Source organism: Rhizophagus irregularis, chromosome 26 (assembly GCF_026210795.1).
Source record: "Rhizophagus irregularis chromosome 26, complete sequence".
NCBI lineage: Eukaryota > Fungi > Glomeromycota > Glomeromycetes > Glomerales > Glomeraceae > Rhizophagus > Rhizophagus irregularis.
The window spans coordinates 2,191,447-2,215,606 of NC_089454.1; the positions used below are offsets into that span (position 1 = coordinate 2,191,447).

A 24,160-nucleotide genomic window follows, 5' to 3' on the forward strand; every position below is an offset into this window, starting at 1 on the left:
AGAATTTGGTCTGAGAACCTCATATTTTGTAAATATTTCTGAGTTTTTTAAATCTGATTGTTGTGTAATGACGATATGGTATCTTGGCGTGACAGCTGTGACACCCTAATATGATGTAAATAAATACTTAATGTAATCAATTCCATTCCAATATCAATATAATACTAGCCGACGTCATAACATAGTTCAAGTTGTTGATTCAATTTGTTCGTCTCATAAAATTCTACGTGGCAAGATTACTTTTGTATACTTTCATTGCGCCATCGTTAATAATACTACAATTTTACAGATGACTGCGATTAGAAATAATTATTGATATCAAAATCTCATTATTATTAATTTAAAGTGATCTGCTCTTTCAATAGTGAATTTTAACATAGTGCAATTAGAAAACCGTGGCAATAATACTCTCGTACGCAGTACGCCTCCTTTACTTTACTTTCATTAAATAATAATATAACAAAAAAGAAAAAAAAATATAATTATGAAGTAATTTAAGTAATTTGAAATACGTGTCATTATAGATATATATAATATTGAATACTTTGAAAGAAAAAAGAGAAAAATATTTTTATAAAAATTCACGAATAAAAAATCTAGAATCATACAATTAACATATTTATTGTTGTATGTTGATTTTCGTCTTTACTACTTGTTTAAATAAATTATATTCCTTTTTATGCTAATAAACACCATTGACGCGGATGCAGAATGTGTCAGCATTACATTATGATTTGAAATACTTCATAATCTTCTATCGAGAAATAATCTTCAGTATCTCTTATCTTTTTTTCATAACTACATTGTTTACATTCATTATAATTATACTCTTTTGTATTATCGTCAGACACACTTATATAAAGATCCTCACCAAACGAAGGACCACAATAATTTTGATTAACTAATGCTTCATCCATATTTTTTACACGACTAAAGATTGGATCCTTAAAATTATTCTTACTTTTAAAAGAAAATATAAAACTATCTTTAGTCTTATTAATAAACCCTGGAGATTTCCATACTAAAGGATTATATCCACCAATAATTTCTTCTGTTCCTTTTAATTTAATGAATGTAATAGTACAAGTTTTATTATCGCATAATGCGTGAAACTTTTTTGGAGTGAATCCATCTCTACTTCCTCTCAATAATAATTCAAATTTATATGGTAAATATAATTCTTTGGTATACGCAAATTTAATATTAACATCGATTTTATCAAACCATAATGAAATTATAGAAATAATATTTAAATTAACAATTTTTGAATCAATAATTCCATCAATATTCCTATGTCTGGGAAACAAAATATTATCATTTGGTTCATTATCAGGATCCAGATAAGATTTTAATAAATCTTCATAAAGTTGGCATCTTAAAAGCTTTTTGTAAGGTCGAACTTTTTGCAAGAAATCTTTAGATGAAAGACTAAAGAATCTAATTAAAGGTAAACAATGTTGCAAAGTATCTTTCATTATTCGGAAATCATCTTCTGACCAAATAGTAGGTTCTGAAATAAGTGTTGGATTCTTTCCAAGTCCCCATTTTAATACATATTCCCAAACTTCAATTTCTTTCATTTGTAAATCATCTCTCTCAATCAGTGAAATTAAAGATTTTTCAGAAAGTGAAGTAAAATCAAACGATCTAAATATTTTTTCAGGCGATTTTGCCATCAAATCTATACAAAATTTTTGGAAATCTAACAAATTATTGGATTGAAAGCATATCTGGTATATATGTTCAAAATGTTGTTGCATCCATTCTGCCTCATTTTCAATTAAATATCTTTGTAAATAATCAGATATTTCTTTTTGAAGAAGAAGTTCATCGACGGCAACCACTAGCTTTAAAATATTTGAGGCATCTTGCTCATTTAATGAAATAGTACCACCATAAATGTATCTATTATAATAAATGATAAAACATTAAGAATTTATTAAATTTGTTTGATTTTAAAACGTTTGACGATGAATACCTTAAAATAATTTGAAAAACTTCAGTTGTAATGTTAGGTTTTACAAAATAAAATTTTTCATCCTCTCTTTTCATGTATTGGTTATTTGACAAAGCAGAACGAAAATACTCTGATCGTGTTCCAATTATTTGAGAATGTAGTTTATACTCACGGCCAGTTACTTCATCTCCAACTCTTACAATCATATCATAACGCTCTCCTGTTTCAAGTAGTTTAATAAAATCATTGGGAACAATGACTAGAAACAATATTAACAGAATGTTAGGAAATTAATTATTCTGAAAAGAATAATTAAGGACAAATCTATAATTCATTATCTTATTCAACAAAGCAACAAAGTAGACAGATACAGAAAAAGAAATCATGAGAAATATACTTTACCTTCCTTTTTTACCTTAATCTCTATTGGTGTTTCATATCGGTTAATAAAACTATCATCAACTATTTGTCCAAATTTTAATGGTTCTATCGAATTATGTTTATATACTCCAATTAAATCCATCTTGAAATTATCTAGTCCATTTAATTTTATTTTTGCCTCTTCTACCAAATCAGAAACATCTTCACCACTAAACGCTATTTTTACAGGTTCCTCATTAAATTTCACCCAAATAATTTTCTTATATTTTCCTTCTTGTTCCAAGAAAGGAACGGGTTGTATTAAATCATTATCGTTATATCTTTCATTTGTACCTTGTTCATTTTGTAATGGTAAACAGGGTGGTTCTTCATTAACGATTAGATGTGAGTTACATGGGAAAGAAGAATACGAGACCCTTTTAGCTTTAAAATAAATCATAAACATTCATTTAATTGTTATCCATTCTTCTCTAGTACTAGGAATAATTGATATTTCACCAATTTCCACAAAATCATTATCATGCCTTTACCTTCTTTTGATAATTCTCCTGGTGGATCATAAATTCTTTTTACATCAACTGTTCTAGCTAATTTTTTATAATACCATGGAGTTATAGAATCTTTTGAATCAGGATTTTGTTCAAAGATTAAATTAGTACGACCATTAATTAACATTTTATTCATGGTTATCATCTCTTTTTCTAATATAGTGAAAAAATATTCTCTAGTTCCTAAATCATCAATTAATGGATCTGTTGAAATGAAAAATAGTCGTTGTTGATTGATTGACTGTTGATAAGTAGTTTTTAATCGTTGTAAATCGTGGAAAATTTTATACATAGTTTCATTAACGGATGCTTCTTTGATACGACGTAATAATTCTGTAAGAAGTCTTACGATTATTAAGAAAAATATTCCTAAACTTTTTCAATAAAAAATATAGAATTAGTACACTAGATAAATAATATAGTTATGCGCTATACATTACTACTTACGAGGATGGAATAAATGCGTAACGTTCGCGTGCTAGCAATGCTTCAGCGTTAACTATACGATCTACAACAGAATTACGTCTCAACAACGTCTCCAACATTTTCATCACATTATTATAAAGAAATTGTTCCTTTATTTTAAAGTAAAGCATTTAATTTATTAGAATACATAATACACATTACATTTAATAAGTTAAAAAAAAATAAACTTACAAGGTTTGTATAAACGGCCGTAAAGATGGCATGAACGTATTTTTCCAAATTACAATCAGTAATCGCAGTTCTAGTCAATAAACCCAATAAAGGTAATATAACATATTGGAATGATAATACATCATCCCTAAGACCCGCATCACATGACATTGGAAAATTCATAATTTCTCTCAATCTTCTAAGGCCACTTTCTGGATTACCTAATTCAGATACAATTTCTTCTACTTTATAACCGGTTTTAGGATCCGTTGCTACTAAAGCGGAACTAACAAAAAATCTAACATCATTTTGATTCCAAGGACCATCCTTTTTTAATAATCTCTTCCAAATATGTTTAATAGGATCCCCATTAGTAATAAAAATTATTTTATCACTACCCTTATAAGATAATTCAGAAGAGCTAAAATTTGAAATAATGGTCTCAGGAATACTACGTCTTGACATGATATTATCATAAAGAAGAGAATTTTTTTCTTTTTTTAGAATGAAAAAAGAAATGATGACCTATTATGTTGTATCTCATGTATGACATGGCGTAAAATTAGTTTTCAGAATCGATGCCGATCATGTAACCATTGTAATGCCGAGTAAATTTATTAATTATGAGGCGCAGTATTATATTTAGGATTAGTGTATAATTGCATGACGTAACGACGTTCAACTAGTAGATCATTAAGTCAAGTGATTAGGATTAACGTACGGTGAGGGTGTACAATATTAACGTACAAACTGGCCCGAGTTTAGAAGTTATGCACTTGCACGTGACAGCGTTAATGCCAGTTTGTACTTTAATATCGTACACCCTCACTGTACCCCTAGGATAACAGCTGATTAATTTACGAAATTTATATCTGTGTTAATTTACTTTTAAGGAAAATGATTGAGGATCAACAATATTGAAAATCAAATATTCTAATTAGTAAAAAGGATGCGTAGTAATTTACTTTTTAGTTAAAAGGCAGACCAATTCGATCTTGTCAAAATCAGGTTACGAATTTTGAGAATTATTTCTGAATTTTAGGATAAATATTTAATCGTTATTTAGTATTATTAAACCAAGCATAATATTGTATTTATTTATATTATTAATAAAAGTATTATTTTGTTAAGCCTAAGGTGGCAACTGGCAACGTGATTTATCACGGGCTTAGGTCTTACACCATAATTGAAAGTCTGACCGTTTGTACCAAATTTGAATATTATAAACTTGTAATATACCGTAATATACTAAATATTTCCTTCTTTATTTACACAAATATAAATGAAGATGCAAGTTTAATAAAAATATTAATTTTGAATGATCAACATTTTTTTAATTCATTTGTTGATACTTGATACATGCGTATACATGCTGTACGTATAGTACTATAGTGCTGTATTTATGAAAATCTCTCCTTTTGGGTAGAATTGGCAATGATATACGGATAAATAAAGTACAAAACGACTTTAGTTAATATAGATAGCATTTTTACCCAGAGTCTCAAAAAATTGTCTAATTACATTTTTTATATGGGGTGAGGAATATAGAATCTCACATGAGGTGAATTTTATAATTTAAAAGAAAAAAGGTATAGCATATGAATTAATTAAAACCATAAATTCAATTTATCAAAGGTTTAAAAAAGCAAAAGTTACCTATAAAAAAAAAAAGAATAATATATATATATATACAATTAATATTTTAAAAAATTCAATTTAAGGATACAGTATACCAAAAATCAGCTAATAGTATAGAATACACTGTGAAATTCGATATACCGGAATCTCGATATAACGGATCATAAATAAAATCTTGATATATCAGAATTGGGTCTGAAACGGATTATCATAACGTATAATTAATTTACCCTCGATATAACAGAATTCTTGATATAACGGATGGTTCCATTATATCGAGTACTGTACAGCATAACGGCGGTATTAACGGCTGATCATATGAGAAATTGCGAATATACCTAGTAGTCCAGTTAGTGACTTAGTGTATATGTGGCATAAGTATGATCACAGAATTATGTAAACGTTGGCGACCAGGAGATAAATCACTTTTTTATAAATTTGCAAAAATTTAAAAAAATCGCAATAAAAAAGACAAGGAGAAAGTGATAAAAACGCGTAGTAAAACCGTAGTAATCACCTTTTAGGTAATCACAAAAACGATAATCATGAAATGATAATCACATTACACAGCAGTGATCTGTAGGGGGGTAGCACAATTTTGAAAAAGCGCGATAATCGGATAATTAAAGCAAAGAAAATCGAGTGTGTAACGATTTATCTTTCATTTCTCGTGCCTATATGTCATATCTGTGATGCCGCAATTAATATCATGTGATCGTGATGTGTATATAAAACTGAGACTACCGTGGCGCAACGCACTTTCTGAAAAAGATGCCAATTTCAGAGTATCGGGTGCGAAATAATTCAGCCATGATGTTTTTTGATCAGTCTGAAGAATGGAGCCGTAACTGGGCATAATCAAGTGTGACTAATTATCTTACTTTTAGGATGAAAAAAATTCTTTCGAGGTTAGAGAATTTTGGCGGGAGAGAAATCTTCGAATTCTCTTTGAGGAAACGACTATGAAAAGCACTGAAACAATTATCGACCAAGTTAATATAGTACAGGACGAAGCGAGCGATGTTTTAATTCTCGGTAAGAAGAACAATCTAAAGCGGCTACTATCTGGTATGTTTATTAATAAATTTACTGCTATTCATTATTTTCTTTTGTCGGCTCAGTTGATTTTCGTACTTCATGAGATTTTGAAATTGGAAATAATACCAAAGATTATCGCAAACTGGGAAATGTACAGTATATAATAAATCAAATAACCCGCACATTACCAAAAAATAATAACCGAGGTATTACGTTTTAGAATGAACTTAGACCACATACTCAAGAAGACAAGGTAGTTTCAACTAAATTTCAATGGATTTTTTGTATTTATATGTATAATGTTCTTTCACATTTACTAATAAAAAAATACGTTTATCAATAAAAAAAAAGACAAGGTAGTTTATTTTTCTATCATATTTTTAATGTTCAGTCCGCGATAAAAAATTCCGTCTCGCTGTGCATATAGATTAGACCAACCGCATACAATGATGAGTCTTCCTTGTTTATAGAAGTCGATGAGGATATTAAAATGAAGAAGCTGCCGTAGTACTGACCGCTTCTTCAAGTGATAATGATGCGTTCACTTTCGGAGATAAGGATATGGAATTATTTACTAACCGGTAAGTATTATTTTGTTCTTGCACAAACCTCGATTTTTGTAGAGACCATCTAACTGTCATCTAAACATAGATATCAGGCCATGAAGGATAATAAAAAATGGAAGCTCAGTACGGGGACGTATGTTGGAGACGTCTTTTACTCGTGATAATTGCATTTTTTCCCTAGATCGTACGAGTGTAATACGCTGTGGTGCTAAATTAAGAATTTTCTACTAACTAATTGATGACCTACTTCATTGTATTGACACCCTTGCAAAAGTTAAATTTAGATGTTATCGTTCCATTCATTTAGCATTTTATAATGAATTGATTCTTTTATAGGACTCGAGAAAAGGCATTCGCAAGGCGCTCTATTCTCCTCACCCTTGAATAGTATGTGAAAATTATAATCCTCTTGTTGATTTCACATATGAACAAGTGAGGACAACAGTATCTGATTAGTAAGTGAAAACCTCTTATAATTCATAACTTTTTTTAGCTTATCAATAGATAAATACTTTGTAGGGTCCGTTTGCTGGAATTGGAACCAAATCCATTAACAATCACACAAGATTTACCGGAAGCTGGTTCCGAATCAATGCCTGGAGGACGCTTGACATAGCCTTTTCAGACATACCTTTTGCGTTATTTGTTGGGTAAGCAGAAGAATCATTGTTATATAATTATCATTCACTAAATCTATGTTTAACTTAGCTTCTTCTTATTAGAGGCAAAAGGCTGGAATAGCAACTAGGGAGAGGAAAAATCGCAGCAGAACTTTAAGTAATGTAGGTCCAATGAAACGTAAGGCTATTGGGAGGAGAGGAGACGGTTACGTTCGAGATTGGGCAGCATCCGAGGCCAGACCCAAATGGAAAGGGGAGCAGGGCACCGAGCTCATAAACGAATGTTGTTTGACCTTACCAAAGATAATGAAAGATATTTTCATTAATCTTTCTCGAAAAATAAACTTTGAAGAAGACAAAGTACGCATGATTAATACCCAGGTTCATTCATGTGGGCTTGTATTGCATTGATATGTTTGGAATTGAAACTTATTTAAATTGCTAACGTTACAGTATTTATTTATGTAGGAGCTATTTTAACAAATCTTGATTGTCCAAAGGGTTATGTATGTCGATATATGAAAGAAGGTCCATTTGAGATATATGCTGACGCAAAGCAATGTAACAATACATTGAATGCTCTTGTTTCTATCATTTACGCCAAGGTAAAGTCTCATCTATTTGTTTTATCTTAAATTTTAAGAGAAATTGATTATTATTTTTCTTTAGTGTGTAATTTTACAGACAATGGGAAAATTTGAAGAGATGGAAAAATCTACAGAAAACTGAAAGAACGGAAGTCCCTGATTGTCATCCCACACCCAAGAAAAGAAGAGCCGATTTGCTTAAGCAGAAATGAGTAATTAAAGTGATACATTTATTCTTGCATTTTTACATTTGTAATAATAGTTTGGCATTGAAATTACTAAATAAAGTCTAAATAATAATAAATATTTTCGCTCACATTGAGCTCATGATTTACTTTTAGTATATGCATGCTGTATGTATTCGTGTATGTGATGCGGTGTGGGATGTATAACAGTGCATTGGGAAAATAAAGATTTAACGTGTTATTTACGATCACTGATGTATTTTTCCTAGAAAAAATAAATAAAATGTATGCTATTACAGATCGTAATCCCAAAATTTTATTAAATCTGGATGTTTATGCCATTATATTCTATTATTTTTAAAATAAGATATGTAATATAGATTATATATAACAAATAACTTTCTTAGTTCGTAACATAATGTGTTGATATCGGATGAATCTGATGAGTTTATTTGACATATATACTAAGAAAAATAAATTACAATAATTTGTCTCTAAATTCTCTAAATGATAATTATCTTTAGCTTCTGACAAAAATTTCATCTGATTAAAAACAATCATAATTTACAAATATGCAAAATTCAAATTTTAAAAAAAATAAGCAAATTCAGGTTTCTCGCGTTATGAATTGTATGTTTGATAAAATTAGGTCCATCCTTCAATAATCCTAAATGGATAACATTTCTTATACCATAATTATTTAGTAAATAATTTTTTTTGCAAAAAGGAACTCTATTTAATTTTAGAGATTTATCATTGATAAAATACTTAACGACATTAGCATTTACTTTATAATCGATGGTAAAAAGGGTTCAGAGTTTAGATTCGTTATCCGCTTGAATATTAAATAAAATTTTAATTTACGATTACGAATAAATGGTTGAAACAAAAAATTTTAAAATAAAATATTCTTCAAATAATTAGTAGTTTATCCATGAAATTTATTTCAATTTTATATATAGCCAATATCCGTTATCTAAATAAAGATCATCGGCTGCTAAGCCATAGGTCTTTATACAATGAAATCTGAAAATTGTTAAATCATATACTCGTTTCACATAGTAATATACTACATTAATAAAATTTCAAAGTTATTATGTATATCACGCTATTAAATCAATTTTAAAAAAATTTATTGCCCGGCGGCAACATCAAAACTTATAAAACTTATTATATTTACTAATAATAAAAAAGTAGCGATGCTAAAACTTAAATTTGATATTAATATAACATAAATATTATACTTAATTTGAAAATTTTCATACAACGTTTTCTAGTATCTTTTTGCTTAATCCTTTTAGGAATTATCATAATTAATTATTTACTATATAATTCACGTTCACTATTAAATTATTATAAACCGATTTTTAAATTTTTCGAATTTGCCAATTTTAACACGAATTTTTAAAATATTTGTGTGAAGAATTTGCCAATTTTAACGTATGATATAAAACGAAATTTTTAACATGTTTGCGAAGAATTTACTAATTTCAATATAAAACGAATTGGGAAACTAATTTCTGGATTATAAATTTCGGAAATCAATTTGTTACGTCATGGTTATCATTGTATGACACGCTATTGTCATCATAAATTTGATTATCATTTGTGACCGAAATAGCTTGTGTTGTCATTCTTTCAGCAGGAGTGTAGAGATCAACTTGTTGCTGTGGATAAGCGCTGCGGGTATCTCGATGATCAAAATTATTATCAGTAATTGAAACATCATATGCTAATACATCATTCTGAAGTGAATTTGTATTTCTATTATAATCTGGCATCGTCTCTCTTTCAGGGATTTGACGTTGTGGAAAATTGTTGGGATCAGCTTGTTGAGTATCTTCAACTCTATTTTGGTGGGATCCTTGATTATTATTCTCGATATTTTCATTGGACGAATTTGTATTTCTGTAATTATTGTATACCGGTCTCATAGGTGGTGATATATTATTGAAGTCAACTTGTTGCTGTGGATGAATATCATTATGAATGTAACCTTCGTTAACATTATTTTGGTTGTCGGTCGTCATTACGTTATTTCCAATACTTCTGTGAAACGAACTTGAATTTCTATTAAAACTTGAGACATTGTTGGAATCAATTTGTTGCTGCTGTGGTTGAGTGACATTATAAGTATAATCTACGACATCATTTTGATAAAATCCATGATTTCCGTTATCAAAATTGTTTTGATTCGAAATCATTTGTTCTGTATTCCGTCTTTGAATTGGATTCATATTTATATTAGGATCAATTCTCATTTCACTTTTGGGAATGTGATTTTGCGTGAGGTAAAATGGAAGAATCTGTTTCAAGTCTTGTTCTAGAATTAATTTTTGATCCAAAGACAATTCTTTTTTTCGTTCAAAGTTATTCATGTCAATATCTATCCCGTATATTTCTTTATTCAATATTTTTATGATCAAAGGATGTGAAAATAATTTACATTTAACATAATAATTTATTGTAGAGCCATGATAAAAAAATCCATGATCGTAATCATGGTCATCCAAGATAGAACCACGTAAAATAATTTGACAAGTTACATGATAAAAATTACCATCGTCCAGATGAAAGAATTTACATTCATTCATTTGTATAACTTGAGAAATCGATAAGTTGCTTTGCTGAATCGTTGTTGTCGGTTGCAAAGCAGTAAAATTACTCATGTTTCTTTGATACATTGATGGAGTTATAAGATTGAAGGATTATAAATGTAGGATACTACTGTACAAAATTTAATTATAAATAGGGACTTTACAAACTCACGTGATTTATAATAGTGAAAATCACCTATTTCATTTTTGGATACTATCGACGTTTTATTAGACGGATCAACGGATCGTCGGATCGTAATTCGTTCATTTTGTTGGTCACAAAAAAAACCTATGCTATTACAGATTAGATAATTTGATACAGGTTGGCGGAAATATTCTGAAACTATTTATTTTTTTTTATGTATTATAATAAATTGTAATAAGGTTGTAATAAGGTCTTTCATATAACAAAATATTTTTTGTATTATTTGTATTTGAAATATAATTAAGCTCTTTACTTTTTAAGCTAAATTCTAGCAAATTCCTTATAAAATACGTCTGTTCACAGTAATTATTGGACAAGATAATTAAGTTTATAATTTTGTAACTTTATTTTATTTACTGCAAAATAATATACAAAGAGTGATACGAATATTTTTTCTCCCTCCGAATAATCCCTTTTCAAAGCAATAATTTCCTCCCATACTCTATAAAAAATTTTCTCCGATAATTAATCATATTTTTAGACTTTATTCCAAAAAATTCGGACATGCTTATCAATTTTCTAAAAATTTTTACAGAGATAGAATTCTAACAAAAGTTTCACACCAAAATCGATTAACTATGTAAATAGAAACTATCTTTCTTTAAATACTCGAAAATTTCGTTAAAGCAATCAGCAAGAATATTATTGATATTTTTAACTGAGAAAAATTCTTTTCCGTGAAATATTTTGTTTCACTCTGCTGATTAGGTCTTAGATAAAGTTATGAATGAGCATACATAATTAAAAAAGAAAAAAGAAACGATTATTATTTATATTAACTTCGCCAAAGTTAATTCTCATGCTGCGTACATGTATAATCGGATATATTGATATTCGATTCCAAATTCTGAATACCAGTTATTTTTCGGTCACAGAACCCTATAAAAACTTTTATCCGTTATTTCTAAAATCAAATAATTCTCCGTGATATAAAGTTACTAATTCCGGAAATATAAGTCTTTTACGGAAAAAAGATGGAATATAAAAAACGGATTAATTTTTTTTTACAGGGGACCAATAGGAATTAATGCTACTAATACTAATTTCATTGTTTGGACACAAACCAGGATTATCTTTTAGAATAAATAAGAATCAAAATATTAACCGCCGAATACCGAATAAAAAATATTCGAATAAATCCAGATACAAACTTTATAACTATTTAATAATGCATACTATAATAGAAAAGCTATGGAGTAATGTGTTATTTGGCAATAGAGAAAAAATTTAAAGATATATAAATAGGTTAATTTTAAAAAATAACATTTAAACAAAAAAGGAATATAATAAATTTAACGAATAGTATATTTAGTAAATGGATGCAGTGTTCGGAAAATGAATTGAAATGATAAAGAGTTCAAACGCAAGTGATTGTTTAAATGATTAGGCTATTTTCTAAGTGGTGCTAAAAGTTTCGGTTTGTAAAAAACCAATTAGAAAACCGGCAATTAACAATTTAATTTGACAACTAATATTTTTTAAAAAACTTTAATATTCCATATTAATACAGTTTTATTTACTTATTTTGTTATTTTAAATAAAATAAATATAATATTCATTAATCCATTAAATGATGACATCCTGAATCGATAATTAATTTTCTTGCATTACCGAATTAAATGTTTATTTTGGTTTTAATATAACGAATAACCACACACATCTCCTTCGGAATAAATTTGGAATAGCTAATCAAAATATTGGCTCATTTTAGTGTAATAAATGAAAAAAAAATAATGAACGCGAGAGTAAAGAAAATAAAGCTGTTCTTTTATATAATAAATTATTATTCTTTATAATAAACTAGGGAAACGGTAACCGTTACAAAGTTCGGAGTTTATTAAGTTTATTACGTTGGAAATGATACAATAATATGAAAGAAGGGCAAACAAAGAAAAAAAGTAAGCCGATATTTAATTTACATTATTTTGATTCACTAATTTATTTCGCATTTGTTGTAAATTTGTACAAAAATAATTTGTATTGTTTCATATTTGTTACAAAATTTTACAAAAATAATAAAAATTCTAAAAACTTTTACATCAAAAATTTCCAAATGTAAAAATGGAAAAAAGAATATTTATTGATCGACCAATACATGGATTAATGACAGATCGGAATATTTCCATCATTTGAATGAACCAATTATATATCGACTCAAAGGTCAAGCGGGCGGATAACGGTACATTTTGTACCGCAAATATATCGTTTTTGATTAAGGAGGTGATGCTTTTTGATTATAGAAGTTAGTTGTACAAACTGTTGTATCGTTTTTGATTATTGAAAAAATAAATGTATCATTTTTGATTATTGAAAAAAAATTCTGTCGTTTTTGATTATTGAAAAAAAAATTCTATCGTTTTTGATTATTGAAAAAAAATGTATCATTTTTGATTATTCGATAGTATCACGTTTTATTTATTTAATTTATACTAAACAAGTTAATGTATCATTGTATAACATTTAACGCGTTCACATAATACTTTTCTTCACACGACAAATGGTTTAATTCTTTTTCTTTTCCAAAAATTTTGATTTCTCTTTTGATATTTTTTTCTTTATTATATAATAGTTTTTATAATATATTTTGCGTTTTATAACCTTGTTTATATTTTTTACGTGATAATTATTTGTAATAATTTTCTTTCTATAAATTTGTGTAATGTTACTATATATTATAATATGGAAACTTACGAAAATCAAATCAAATACAACGATGATGGCTCAGTAAATGTACCATTTGGTCGTGCTGCGGAATGGTATATATCAAATGCAAATCTTTTAAAAAATCATCGCTTAAAAAATCAAAGTAGACAAGTTACTCCTAAACTTGTTAAAGCTGGAATCTTAACGGTAGAACGTGTACAAGGGGCAATAGATTACTTAGCATGGAAAACTAAAACTGGAACAGTAAAATCAACAAATCGTATTGATGATATTTTAGTTTTAACCAGTTTAGGAAGAGATTTGGTTTCTCAAATTGAATTAGGATTAGCCAAAAACCAACAATGTTGGTATTGGGTTATGTATTGTTCAGGTGATGGAGGCAACTGTCAAAGATTATGTGGTAGTGTTGGAAAATGTAATGAAAATTGCGAAAATTATAATTTACGAAATAATTTGAAAAATGGAAATGATATGCACCATTGTAGTGTCAGAGTTATTTCTGAATGTCAGTTATCTTGGCTATCATTAGAAAATCCATTGCGAATTACCATTCAAGGAACTCATCGTACATTTCACAATAATAATATTCCTAAAATTTCAAGAATAAATTTAACTTATTCTGTCAGAGATTCAATAGCATTAAGCAGAAGAGCAGACCACAGGACAGCCAAAGGGATAAAAGCGAAATTATTAACATCACTTAATGGTGCATCAGAAGATGTAATTAACAATGCATTAGCAAGCCAACGTATAATATGTAATAATGACAAACTTCGGCAATTTGTTGCCAGAGATGATAAGAAATTAAAGGATGATACTGGTCCTTGGACTCAGCTTGATAGTTTAGTAAATAATATATTAAAATCTCAAGGTTTTATATTATATTATCAAATAGCAGACATTAATCAACCAGCTGATTCACCTGACCGATATTATCAACTTACAATTTCTGATGAGTTTTGGTTAAAAAATGCTCGTAATTACGGTAAAATCTGTATCGGAATAGATGGTAAATATGATTTAAATTTGGACCGTGCACCGGTATTATCAATTGTCACTGAGAATAGTGCTGGTTGCGGATTGCCTGTTGCATTTGGTAAGTAAAATTTGACATATATTAAATTATTTAGTATATAATTTATTGTAATTTATTAAATTGTAAATAAAATATATATATTAGCGCTATTTAATAAGGAAAATCATCATACTATAAAATTGGCTATTGACGCTATTAAAAAAAATATCCCATGTGATAACGAGTTCTGTGAACACAAGTGGTACTATGAAAATCTTTTATCTGGAAACGGATTTCAACGAGTTCGTGAATGTCAAAACAATAATTGGAAGCCATATATCTTAATTGATAAGCATAGACCATCTAAACTTGCTATCCAAAATGCTTCACATAAACCAATTTTATGTTGGTTTCATATTATGAAAACTTTTAGTGAAAATTTAAATAAATGGCAGATACCTGCAAAATTCAGGTAAGTTATATATTATATTAATTTTTTTTTATTAAAATTGATAACTAAATTAATTATTTTATTGTTTAGATATCCAATAGCATTAGCGTTTAAAATTGTAGGTCGTAGTCGAACTGAAGAAACTGCCATTGAAATGGCTAAGAAATATATTGAATTTATTAACACTCTTCCGTTGGAAAAAACCAAGAAAGATAAATTAATAGATGATTTATCTAAAAATTGGATGTGCACAGAGTGGCGATTAAGTTTTATTGATGCTGGTCGTATTTCCAAAAATATTACAAACAGATTTCCATGGACTACAAACAATTTTACAGAACGGATCAATAGGACAATTGAAGCAGTATATAGTGGTAAACAAACACCATTGACATTTATTGAACGAATGTATGGAATAAATTTTCAAAGTGAAACTATTGTAAGTCATGAAGATTTAAATAAGTTTGAATCTGGTTTAGTTACTTTATTCAATACTCAAACGATTGAACAGGTAAGAATTTTTTCGTTATCATTTTTAATTAATATTATTAAATTAATTTATTTTAAATTATTTATAGCAAACTAAAGATGATATATGTTGTGATAAACTTCGAAGATTAAATCAAGGAAGATTAGATTTTCTTCTTAATATGGTTAAGATATCATCAGACCAAAATACTTTTCTTGTCAAAAAAAAATCTGATGATTTATTTGTATCTTTTTATGATGATAAGCCTTTACGTCTAGATGAGGAAATTGTACGAAAATTAAATGATATGGTCAATTTTCTTATGAAATCTTTATTATCCGAAAATATAATATTAGAACAAGGATTTCATATATGTAATGTTATTACTGGTGAATGTACGTGCTGGGAATACATATGGAATAGTTCATTACGTGATAAATGTAGGCACTGTCATGCAGCCACTTTGCTTATAGAAACACAACAAAAAGGACATCTAGAAGTTGTAAACGAAGCAAAGAAAAATCTTGTTCATTATTTTCGTAATAAGGAACGAGTAGTTCCCGCGTCTATAAAAAATAATGTAATATATCAAGGTGACATGGAAGATTCTTATCAAGAAATTATTAGATTATATAATATGCAAGGTAAGATGTTTGAAATAATTTTTTAAAAAATTATTATTGTTATTTATTATATTAATCTTACTTTTGCTCACTAGGTAATAAAATATTTTATCCACTTAAACGGTCATCTCAGGAGATTAAAGATCCATTTCGGCCAGCAGAATTAAGTGAAAGAACAAAATCAAATTTAGGCGCACCTCCTAAATTATCTGCTAAACCTCGATCGTCCCATAGAATAAATTTATTACCAAACCAATCACAATCTGGTAATACGTTTTCTATACAACAAAGGAAAACAAAACAAATTCGAAATCTTAAACGAAAACGAGAAGATAATTTATCTTCAATTAGTACTGGTAAAGATATAGATTTAACGTAATAATATTAATATCTGTATTATTAATTTCTTTACCTATATTTATTTAATAGATAGAAGTACATCTTCATTTGCATCATCATCATCGTTTATAATGCCAAGCCCACCCCGCAATGTATTTCAACATCTTCCAGAACTGCCATCTAATGATGATTTAAACTTGGATTTAGAATTGGATTTAGTACCTAATTCTCACAATTTATGCCCCTATTGTGATAATATCCTACCAGATACTTTACCAGAAAAAATAAAAGACCAGTTACAAAATCTACAAAACAAGCCAATCACAGAAGAAGAACGTTGGTCTTTTTGTATAATGCATCATGGTGAATTGAATATTGTTCCACATGGATTATCAAAAGGATATCCTGAATATATCGATTTTAATGTACTTCCATCACGCATAATCAAATTTGAAAAAGATCTCATTGAAATTATTAACGGAAATATTTCAAGTTACTATTGGGATATTGCATCTTCAATATATAAAGAAGTCGGATATAATAAAGCCAAGGCGCCAATGATGCTCATGAATCGATTTGAAGTTTTTCAGGTTGGTAATTATCTGTTTGAATATAAATTTTGTTTATATTTTATTAATTAGTTTTACTAATTTACAGCCAGGTTATTATGGATTTAATGGGTTATATACTATTGTTAATACTTTAATAGATTTGTTTGTTAACTCTAATAATCTTACAAAAGACCAAACGTACCCATTAGACCCTATGGATTTTATTTACGAAGTTCTAGTACCAGAAGTAACATTACGTCTGATTCAGGAGGACCGTAATAATAGTATAACACTTGAAGATGCGAAAGAAATTTTAAATGATAGTATTGAATTTGGAGTTTATATGCATAGCAATGAAATAGATGATTGATTAATACTATTGTCTTTTAGTTGTAATAAAGACAAATTTTGAGAAAATAAAGATTAAATTTATGACATATAAATGTTGGCAATTCTTTGTTTTAAATGGCTTAATAAAAATATACAAGAAGCAGTAAATAGTAAGGAAACAAAAATAACGATTAATAAGATTAATAATTTGAAATTATTTAGTGGGTTATTAAAAATAAAGTCTCCGATGTGCAAACGCAAGATACAGTATGTCGAATCTATGCATGTGACCATGTGATACTATCGAATAATCAAAAATGATACATTTTTTTTCAATAATCAAAAACGATAGAATTTTTTTTTCAATAATCAAAAACGACAGAATTTTTTTTCAATAATCAAAAATGATACATTTATTTTTTCAATAATCAAAAACGATACAACAGTTTGTACAACTAACTTCTATAATCAAAAAGCATCACCTCCTTAATCAAAAACGATATATTTGCTTTTGTACCACCTCATCCAAAACATACTGTATATAGACGCTCCGGACTAATAATAATAGTTAATTGAAAATATGACTTTTTGAATAATATTATTTATACTTTTATTTAAAATACCTATAAGAAAAGTCGATCCGTTTTTTATATTCCATCTTTTTCCATAAAAGGATCATATTTCCGGAATTAATAACTTATATCACGGAATTTATCGAATTATTTATATTTTAGAAATAACGGATAAAATTTTTTATAGGGCTAGCAAAAAAGAAAAATAAAAATAAACATTTAACTAAATCTTCCAGTAGAAAAGTAGAAAATATTTTCGAAAAAGAAAAAATAAAAAAAAAATCATTTTACAAAATTATTATTATAAATTATACTTATAACACAAAGAAATAAAAGTCTTATTATATTATATAAGGGCGGCCATTATTCGTACCCCATTTTTGTTATTCGTACCCCTTCCTCTGTAATAAATTATGATCTACAAGCGGCCCTATAAAAAAAGTTTTCCAAACACTGTTCGGTTTTTTGTTCAGAAAATTAACCCCCTCCGCATCTTGTATTATATTGTAACAAATATTGTATAATAACGTACGAGTGTTCGGAAAATCGACCCCATTCCGAATATTTTATCAGACAAACATTTTTATAGGGCCATTCATTGAAAAATGAAAGTTAAATGACAAACTAGTTGGGGAGAGGGTACGCATAACAAAATCGTGGGTATGAATAACAGCCGCTTATATAAATGTGTGTAATACATAATAACTATAATATACAAAACTGCTGTTTAGAGATATTTTAACAATGTTGCAATGATAATAGTAATAATAGTATTTTCTTCAAAATAATAATTGTAATAACCAATAGGACGCCGACGATTCAACTATATTGTTTTGTTGTTGAGAAAATGTGTTCTCCTCGTCCTATTTGTCCGATTAACCCTTATTTATTTACTAAACAAATTTGCGCTTGGCGTCGAATTCATATGATTATCCTTTTTTTGATTTTAGAATGTTTAGAATGTTTTTTAGGAAACGCTTAAATAAATTAAAATTAAGATTAAAATGGTTAGTAAAAAATAATGATGCAAAGTTATAAACTATTATTACAATTTGCCTTTTTTGGACCTGGCCACTCGGATTTTTATTTTAACAAATAACCCACAGCCTGGTTTGTCAATGTTGTACTAGTGTACCGTAAATGATATTGGTAGTTTGTTACCCGGGCTAGTTGCTGTGGTGCGGGAACTGCAGATTAAACTTCGTATAATTAATTATATTTTATTATAGCAGAAATAGATAGGTTTTTTGTTATCAGTTACTATAATTTTATTATAGTTTTTAGTTTTAAGTTATACGCTTATTGCAGATCGCCGAGCGAGTATACACCTTAAATTTAAGTTACGTTCTTGTTATACACTTTATTTACGATCTACCAATAAAATTGTTCTGTTCCCATCACGTGACTGAGTTATGATTATTAAAATCACGTGAAACTTTTTGAGAGTAACTCTACTTCCTCTTAACATTAAATTTGCATATACAAAAGAATTATATTTACCATATAAATCTGAATTATTATTAACATCAATTTTGTCAAAACATAATGAAATTATAGAAATAATATATTTTTGAGTCTATAATTCCATCAATAATATTCCTACGTCTTACTAGGAAGCAAATATTATCATTTGGTTTACTTACTATCAGGATTCAGATAAGATATTAATAATTCTTCATAAAATTGACATCTTAAAAGCTTTTTGTAAGGTCGAACTTTTTCTAGATGAAAGACTAGAATCTAATCAAAGATAAACAATGTTGTAAAGTATCTTTCATGATTCGGAAATCATTTTCTGACCAAATAGTAAGATCCGAAATAAATTTGGGTTCTTATCAAGTTCCCATTTTAATGCATATCCCAAACTTCAATTTCCTTCATTTGTAAATCATCTCTTTCAGGTGATTTGGCCATTAAATCCGTACTACAAAATTATTAAAGTTCTAATAAGTTATTAGATTGAAAGCTTATCTGGTAAGCAAGTTCAAAATTTGGTCTCATCCCTTATTTTCAATTAAATATCTTTGTAAATAATCGGATATTTCTTTTTGAAGAAGTTCGTCAGCAGCTCATTTAATATAATGGTAAATGTATCTGTTACTATAAAATGATAAAATATTAAATTTTAAAATTTTTGGCAGTAAATACCTTAAAGTAACTTGAAAAACTTCAACTGTAATGTTAGATTTTACGAAATAAAACCTTCCGTTTTCACTTTTCATATATTTGTTATTTGGTAAAGCAGAACGAAAAATAGTCTAATCGTGCTCCAATTATTTGAGAATGTAATTTAATCTTGAAATTATCCAGTCCGTTCGAAACATCTTCACCACTATATTTATAGGTTCCTCATTAAATTTAACCCAAATCATTTTTTTATATTTTCTTTTTTGTTCCAAAAAAGGGGCGGGATATCTTTCACTTTCATTTTGTTCATTTTCTGATGAGAAGCAGGGTGGTTCTAGCGATTGGACGTGAATAACTTGAGAAAGAGAATGAGCTTTATCGTATATAATAAAATTTCAAAGTATTATATATACGCTATTAAAAAAGACAATTTTTTATTTAAAAATTTGTTGACCGGCGGCAACATCAAAGTTTTGATATTAATACATCATAAATATTATAATTTTTTGATTCTTAATAATTTACATATCTTAACAATTTGTTAATAATTTTAAATACCGTATATTTTTTCATACAAATTTGTATTTTCTTTTTTGCTTAATCATTTTAGGAATTATCGTAATTAATTACTTACTATAAACTGGTTGTAATATTCATAAAAATTAAAACGTCTACAATCATATTATTATAAGCCGATTTAAATTTTTCGAAGAATTTGCTAATTTTCAGCATAAAACGAATTGAGAAAATAATTTCTGGATTAAAAATTTCGATATTTGTCGGAGATCAATTTGCTGGATGAATTAATATTTACGTCGTGGTTATCATTGTATGATACGTCATTATCATCATAATTTTGATTAACATCAGTGATCGGAATAGCTTGTGCTGTTATTCCCTCGACAGGAGTGTAGAAATGATATGTATCTCGATGGTCAAAATTAATATCAGTCATTGGAACATCATGTGTTAATGTATCATTCTGAAGTGAATTTGTATTTTTATCACAATATGGTATCGTCTCTCTTTCAGGAATTTGACGTTGTGGAAAATTATTTTGAACATCTTTAGTATCTTCAACTTTATTTTGGTGGGATACTTGATTATCAATCATTGAAGTTACTTGTGTTGTCATTAAATTATTCTCAATATTTTCGTTAGACGATTTTGTATTTCTATAATTATTGTATACAGGTCTCATCTGAGGTGGTGATATGTCATTGAAGTCAACTTGTTGCTGTGGATGAATGACATTGTGAATGTAACCTCCGTTAACATTATTTTGGTTGTCGGTCGTTATTACGTTATTTCCAATACTTCTGTGAAATGAACTTGAATTTCTATTAAAACTTGAGACATTGTTGGAATCAATTTGTTGCTGTGGTTGAGTGACATTATAAGTATAATCTACGACATCATTCATCGAAACCATTTGTTCTGTATTCTGTCCCCGAATTGGATTCATATTTATATTAGAATCAATCCTCATTTCACTTTGGGGAATGTGATTTTGCGTGAGGTAAAATGGAAGAATCTGTTTCAAATCTTGTTCTAGATTTAATTTTTGATCCAAAGATAATGATTTTTTTCGTTCAAAGTTATTCATGTCGATGTCTATCCCGTATATTTCTTTATTCAATATTTTTATGATCAAAGGATATGAAAATAATTTACATTTAACATAATAATTTATTGTAGACCCATGATAAAAAAATCCATGATCGTAATCATGGTCATCCAAGATAGAACCACGTAAAATAATTTGACAAGTTACATGATAAAAATTACCATCGTCCAGATGAAAGAATTTGTATTCATTCATTTGTATAACTTGAGAAATCGATAAATTACTTTGCTGAATCATTGTTGAAGCAGTAAAATTATTCATGATTCTTTGATACATTGATGGAGTTAAAAGATTGAATGGTTATAAATTAAATTTTTAATCCTTGGATCAGCACATAAAATCACGTGATTTCGTATTAGTAAGAATACACTAATTCATTTTTGGATACTATCAACATTTAATTTACATCGTGGAAAGTTCTATTATGTAAAACTTTCTTTTTATTCGTTCATTTAGTTGGACAAAACGCTTATGCCAAGATTCTATAGTATTGCAGATTAGATAATTTGATCATTGTATGCAGATTGGACGGACCTAATAACTATATAATATAGATTAAAATAAAATAATGTTTTTAATAAATTATTTTGCATAAATTTTTCTAAAATTGTAAATTGTATCACCACTTTTTGCTGTGATAGTCCCCTTAAATATTATACAGTCAACTTTCCCCAGCAAATCCCTTATAAAATAGTAACAGTTTTGTGTAATTTTTTTTCTAATAATATACAAATAATAATTTCCTTTTCACATTAAAATCTATTACTAATAGACAATCAGCAAGAAGTTGACAAGGAATTATTGATATTTTTAACAGAGAAAAAAAAAAGTTTTTATCGAGATAAATTTATTAGCATTAATAGCAATAACAAGTATTCAGAATTCAGAATCAGATATCCATATAGATATCTTTTAAAATAAATAAGAACCAAGACATTATCCGCAGAATATCCAAATTAATCTCTTCAAATGATTAGATGTTAATCAGATATCCGGAATAATATATACATATAAAATTAGCATGTGTTATTAGGCAAATAGGGAAAAAATTTTAAAGATTATATAAATAGAATTATTAACGAATGGTACAGTATATTTAGTACAGTGTTTGGAAAATGATTTGAAATTGATAAAGGGTTCAAGCGTATAATAACGTCATGAATTGCGTGGATAAAATTTCTCGCATTACCGAAATACAACCTGATGATTGGCATAACGGGAATGATGCATTATTTAAACATCACATAATATCAAAACAATAACGAAATTGAAGTTCAAAAATATAAACCAATCAAAAATTGGCTTGTTTTAGTGTAATAAATGAAAAAAAAGCTCAAAAAGAAAAAAAATAATAATAATAATTAACGCGAGAAGAAAATTTTTTTGAAGTAATTACTATAACACCAAGGTACTTATTTTCACATGGATTGGTTAAAAATTTGTCCGTCAGTGGCAAAATTTATAGCCGATCACACAATTGACCACGTATTATTATCGTACGGATCTAGCCATAACAGAAAATTTATTTTTAATATGGATGAAAGACTATTAAGGAAATACTTTTGATAATTAATAAAATACGGTATTCTTATTTTTAATATAACAAGCTTTTTCCGATAAAATCATGTTACGCCATTATGGTCATATTTCCTCCTACTGTTCTATTTACTGATTACCCTTTATTTAGCCTTTATTTATTTGCTACACAAATTTAATCTGATCATCGATAAATGGTCATTTTTCTAGTTTTTATCGAAAAGGCTGTCATCGAATAATATCCGAAATAATTGGAATACAATTCAGTCACGTGATCTTTTTCTGGAAAATTTTTTATAGGGCGCTATCAATGATTAATTCTATTTTCACATCATAATTTGCCTTTTTTGAACCCGGCCTCCCGGATTTTTATTTTAAGAAAAAAATTTTTTAACCAATAAAATAAAATTTAAATTCATTATAATAATCCACAGCGTAATCTTCATATGTTACAAATAATTTCCTATGTCAAACAAAATTCCGGGATTTTTAAAAACGGTACACTAGCACAAAATTTTTAAGCTTTCTAAATACCAATTCTTTTATTGAATATTGAACGAGAAAAATTGATGTTTCTTGAAAAAATCATTTTAAACAATATATGCAGTACATTATTGTTTCATCTAATTGGAAAATTTTAATAATAAAATTTAAATTTCTCTTTATATTATAAATTGTTATGGTGTTTGTTATAGTAAGCGGTATGATTAAATTGAAAAAATGAATATTATTTAAACATTATTTTATTATGATAATTTGGCCAAGTCATCAAAAACTGTCACTTAATCACCAGCGCGGTAAGATGGGAAGTGGCAAGGGACGAAAATAAAGGGAAGAGAAAGGAAAGACAAGAAGGAAAAGAAAAATTATGGACGTATTAATCCTTTTCTTTTAGTTG

The 24,160-nt window shown here is 27.9% G+C and overlaps 4 protein-coding genes across 5 annotated transcripts; 1 reads left to right on the forward strand and 3 right to left on the reverse strand.

The window, feature by feature from the left end:
• Nucleotides 1-547: 547 nt before the first annotated feature.
• Nucleotides 548-3,987, reverse strand: OCT59_017671 (uncharacterized protein; the record flags this gene model as incomplete). Its single annotated transcript, XM_066137638.1, has 7 exons — nt 548-1,905; nt 1,979-1,997; nt 2,130-2,216; nt 2,360-2,761; nt 2,869-3,260; nt 3,334-3,461; nt 3,544-3,987. 7 exons carry the CDS (start codon nt 3,985-3,987, stop codon nt 723-725), a joined length of 2,655 nt encoding a protein of 884 aa, XP_066004194.1. The 3' UTR covers nt 548-722.
• Nucleotides 3,988-9,697: 5,710 nt separating this feature from the next.
• On the reverse strand, nt 9,698-10,840 carry OCT59_017672 (uncharacterized protein; the record flags this gene model as incomplete). 2 transcript variants are annotated; one of them, XM_066137639.1, is made up of 2 exons in its annotated part: nt 10,113-10,123; nt 10,219-10,840. In XM_066137639.1, the coding sequence occupies 2 exons, from the start codon at nt 10,838-10,840 to the stop codon at nt 10,113-10,115; spliced, it is 633 nt and encodes a 210-aa protein (XP_066004195.1). The 2 variants fall into 2 exon arrangements, with proteins under 2 accessions (XP_025184795.2, XP_066004195.1); XM_025310208.2 differs by having other exon boundaries at nt 9,698-10,840.
• A 2,797-nt stretch (nt 10,841-13,637) lies between these two features.
• On the forward strand, nt 13,638-17,440 carry OCT59_017673 (uncharacterized protein; the record flags this gene model as incomplete). The annotated part of the gene is made up of 7 exons (XM_066137640.1): nt 13,638-14,718; nt 14,803-15,109; nt 15,179-15,599; nt 15,667-16,201; nt 16,276-16,536; nt 16,610-17,109; nt 17,177-17,440. The coding sequence occupies 7 exons, from the start codon at nt 13,638-13,640 to the stop codon at nt 17,438-17,440; spliced, it is 3,369 nt and encodes a 1,122-aa protein (XP_066004196.1).
• Nucleotides 17,441-20,859: 3,419 nt separating this feature from the next.
• OCT59_017674 (uncharacterized protein) lies at nt 20,860-22,002 on the reverse strand (the record flags this gene model as incomplete). Its single annotated transcript, XM_025314604.2, has 1 exon — nt 20,860-22,002. The coding sequence occupies one exon, from the start codon at nt 22,000-22,002 to the stop codon at nt 20,860-20,862; it is 1,143 nt and encodes a 380-aa protein (XP_025184797.2).
• Nucleotides 22,003-24,160: the final 2,158 nt, after the last annotated feature.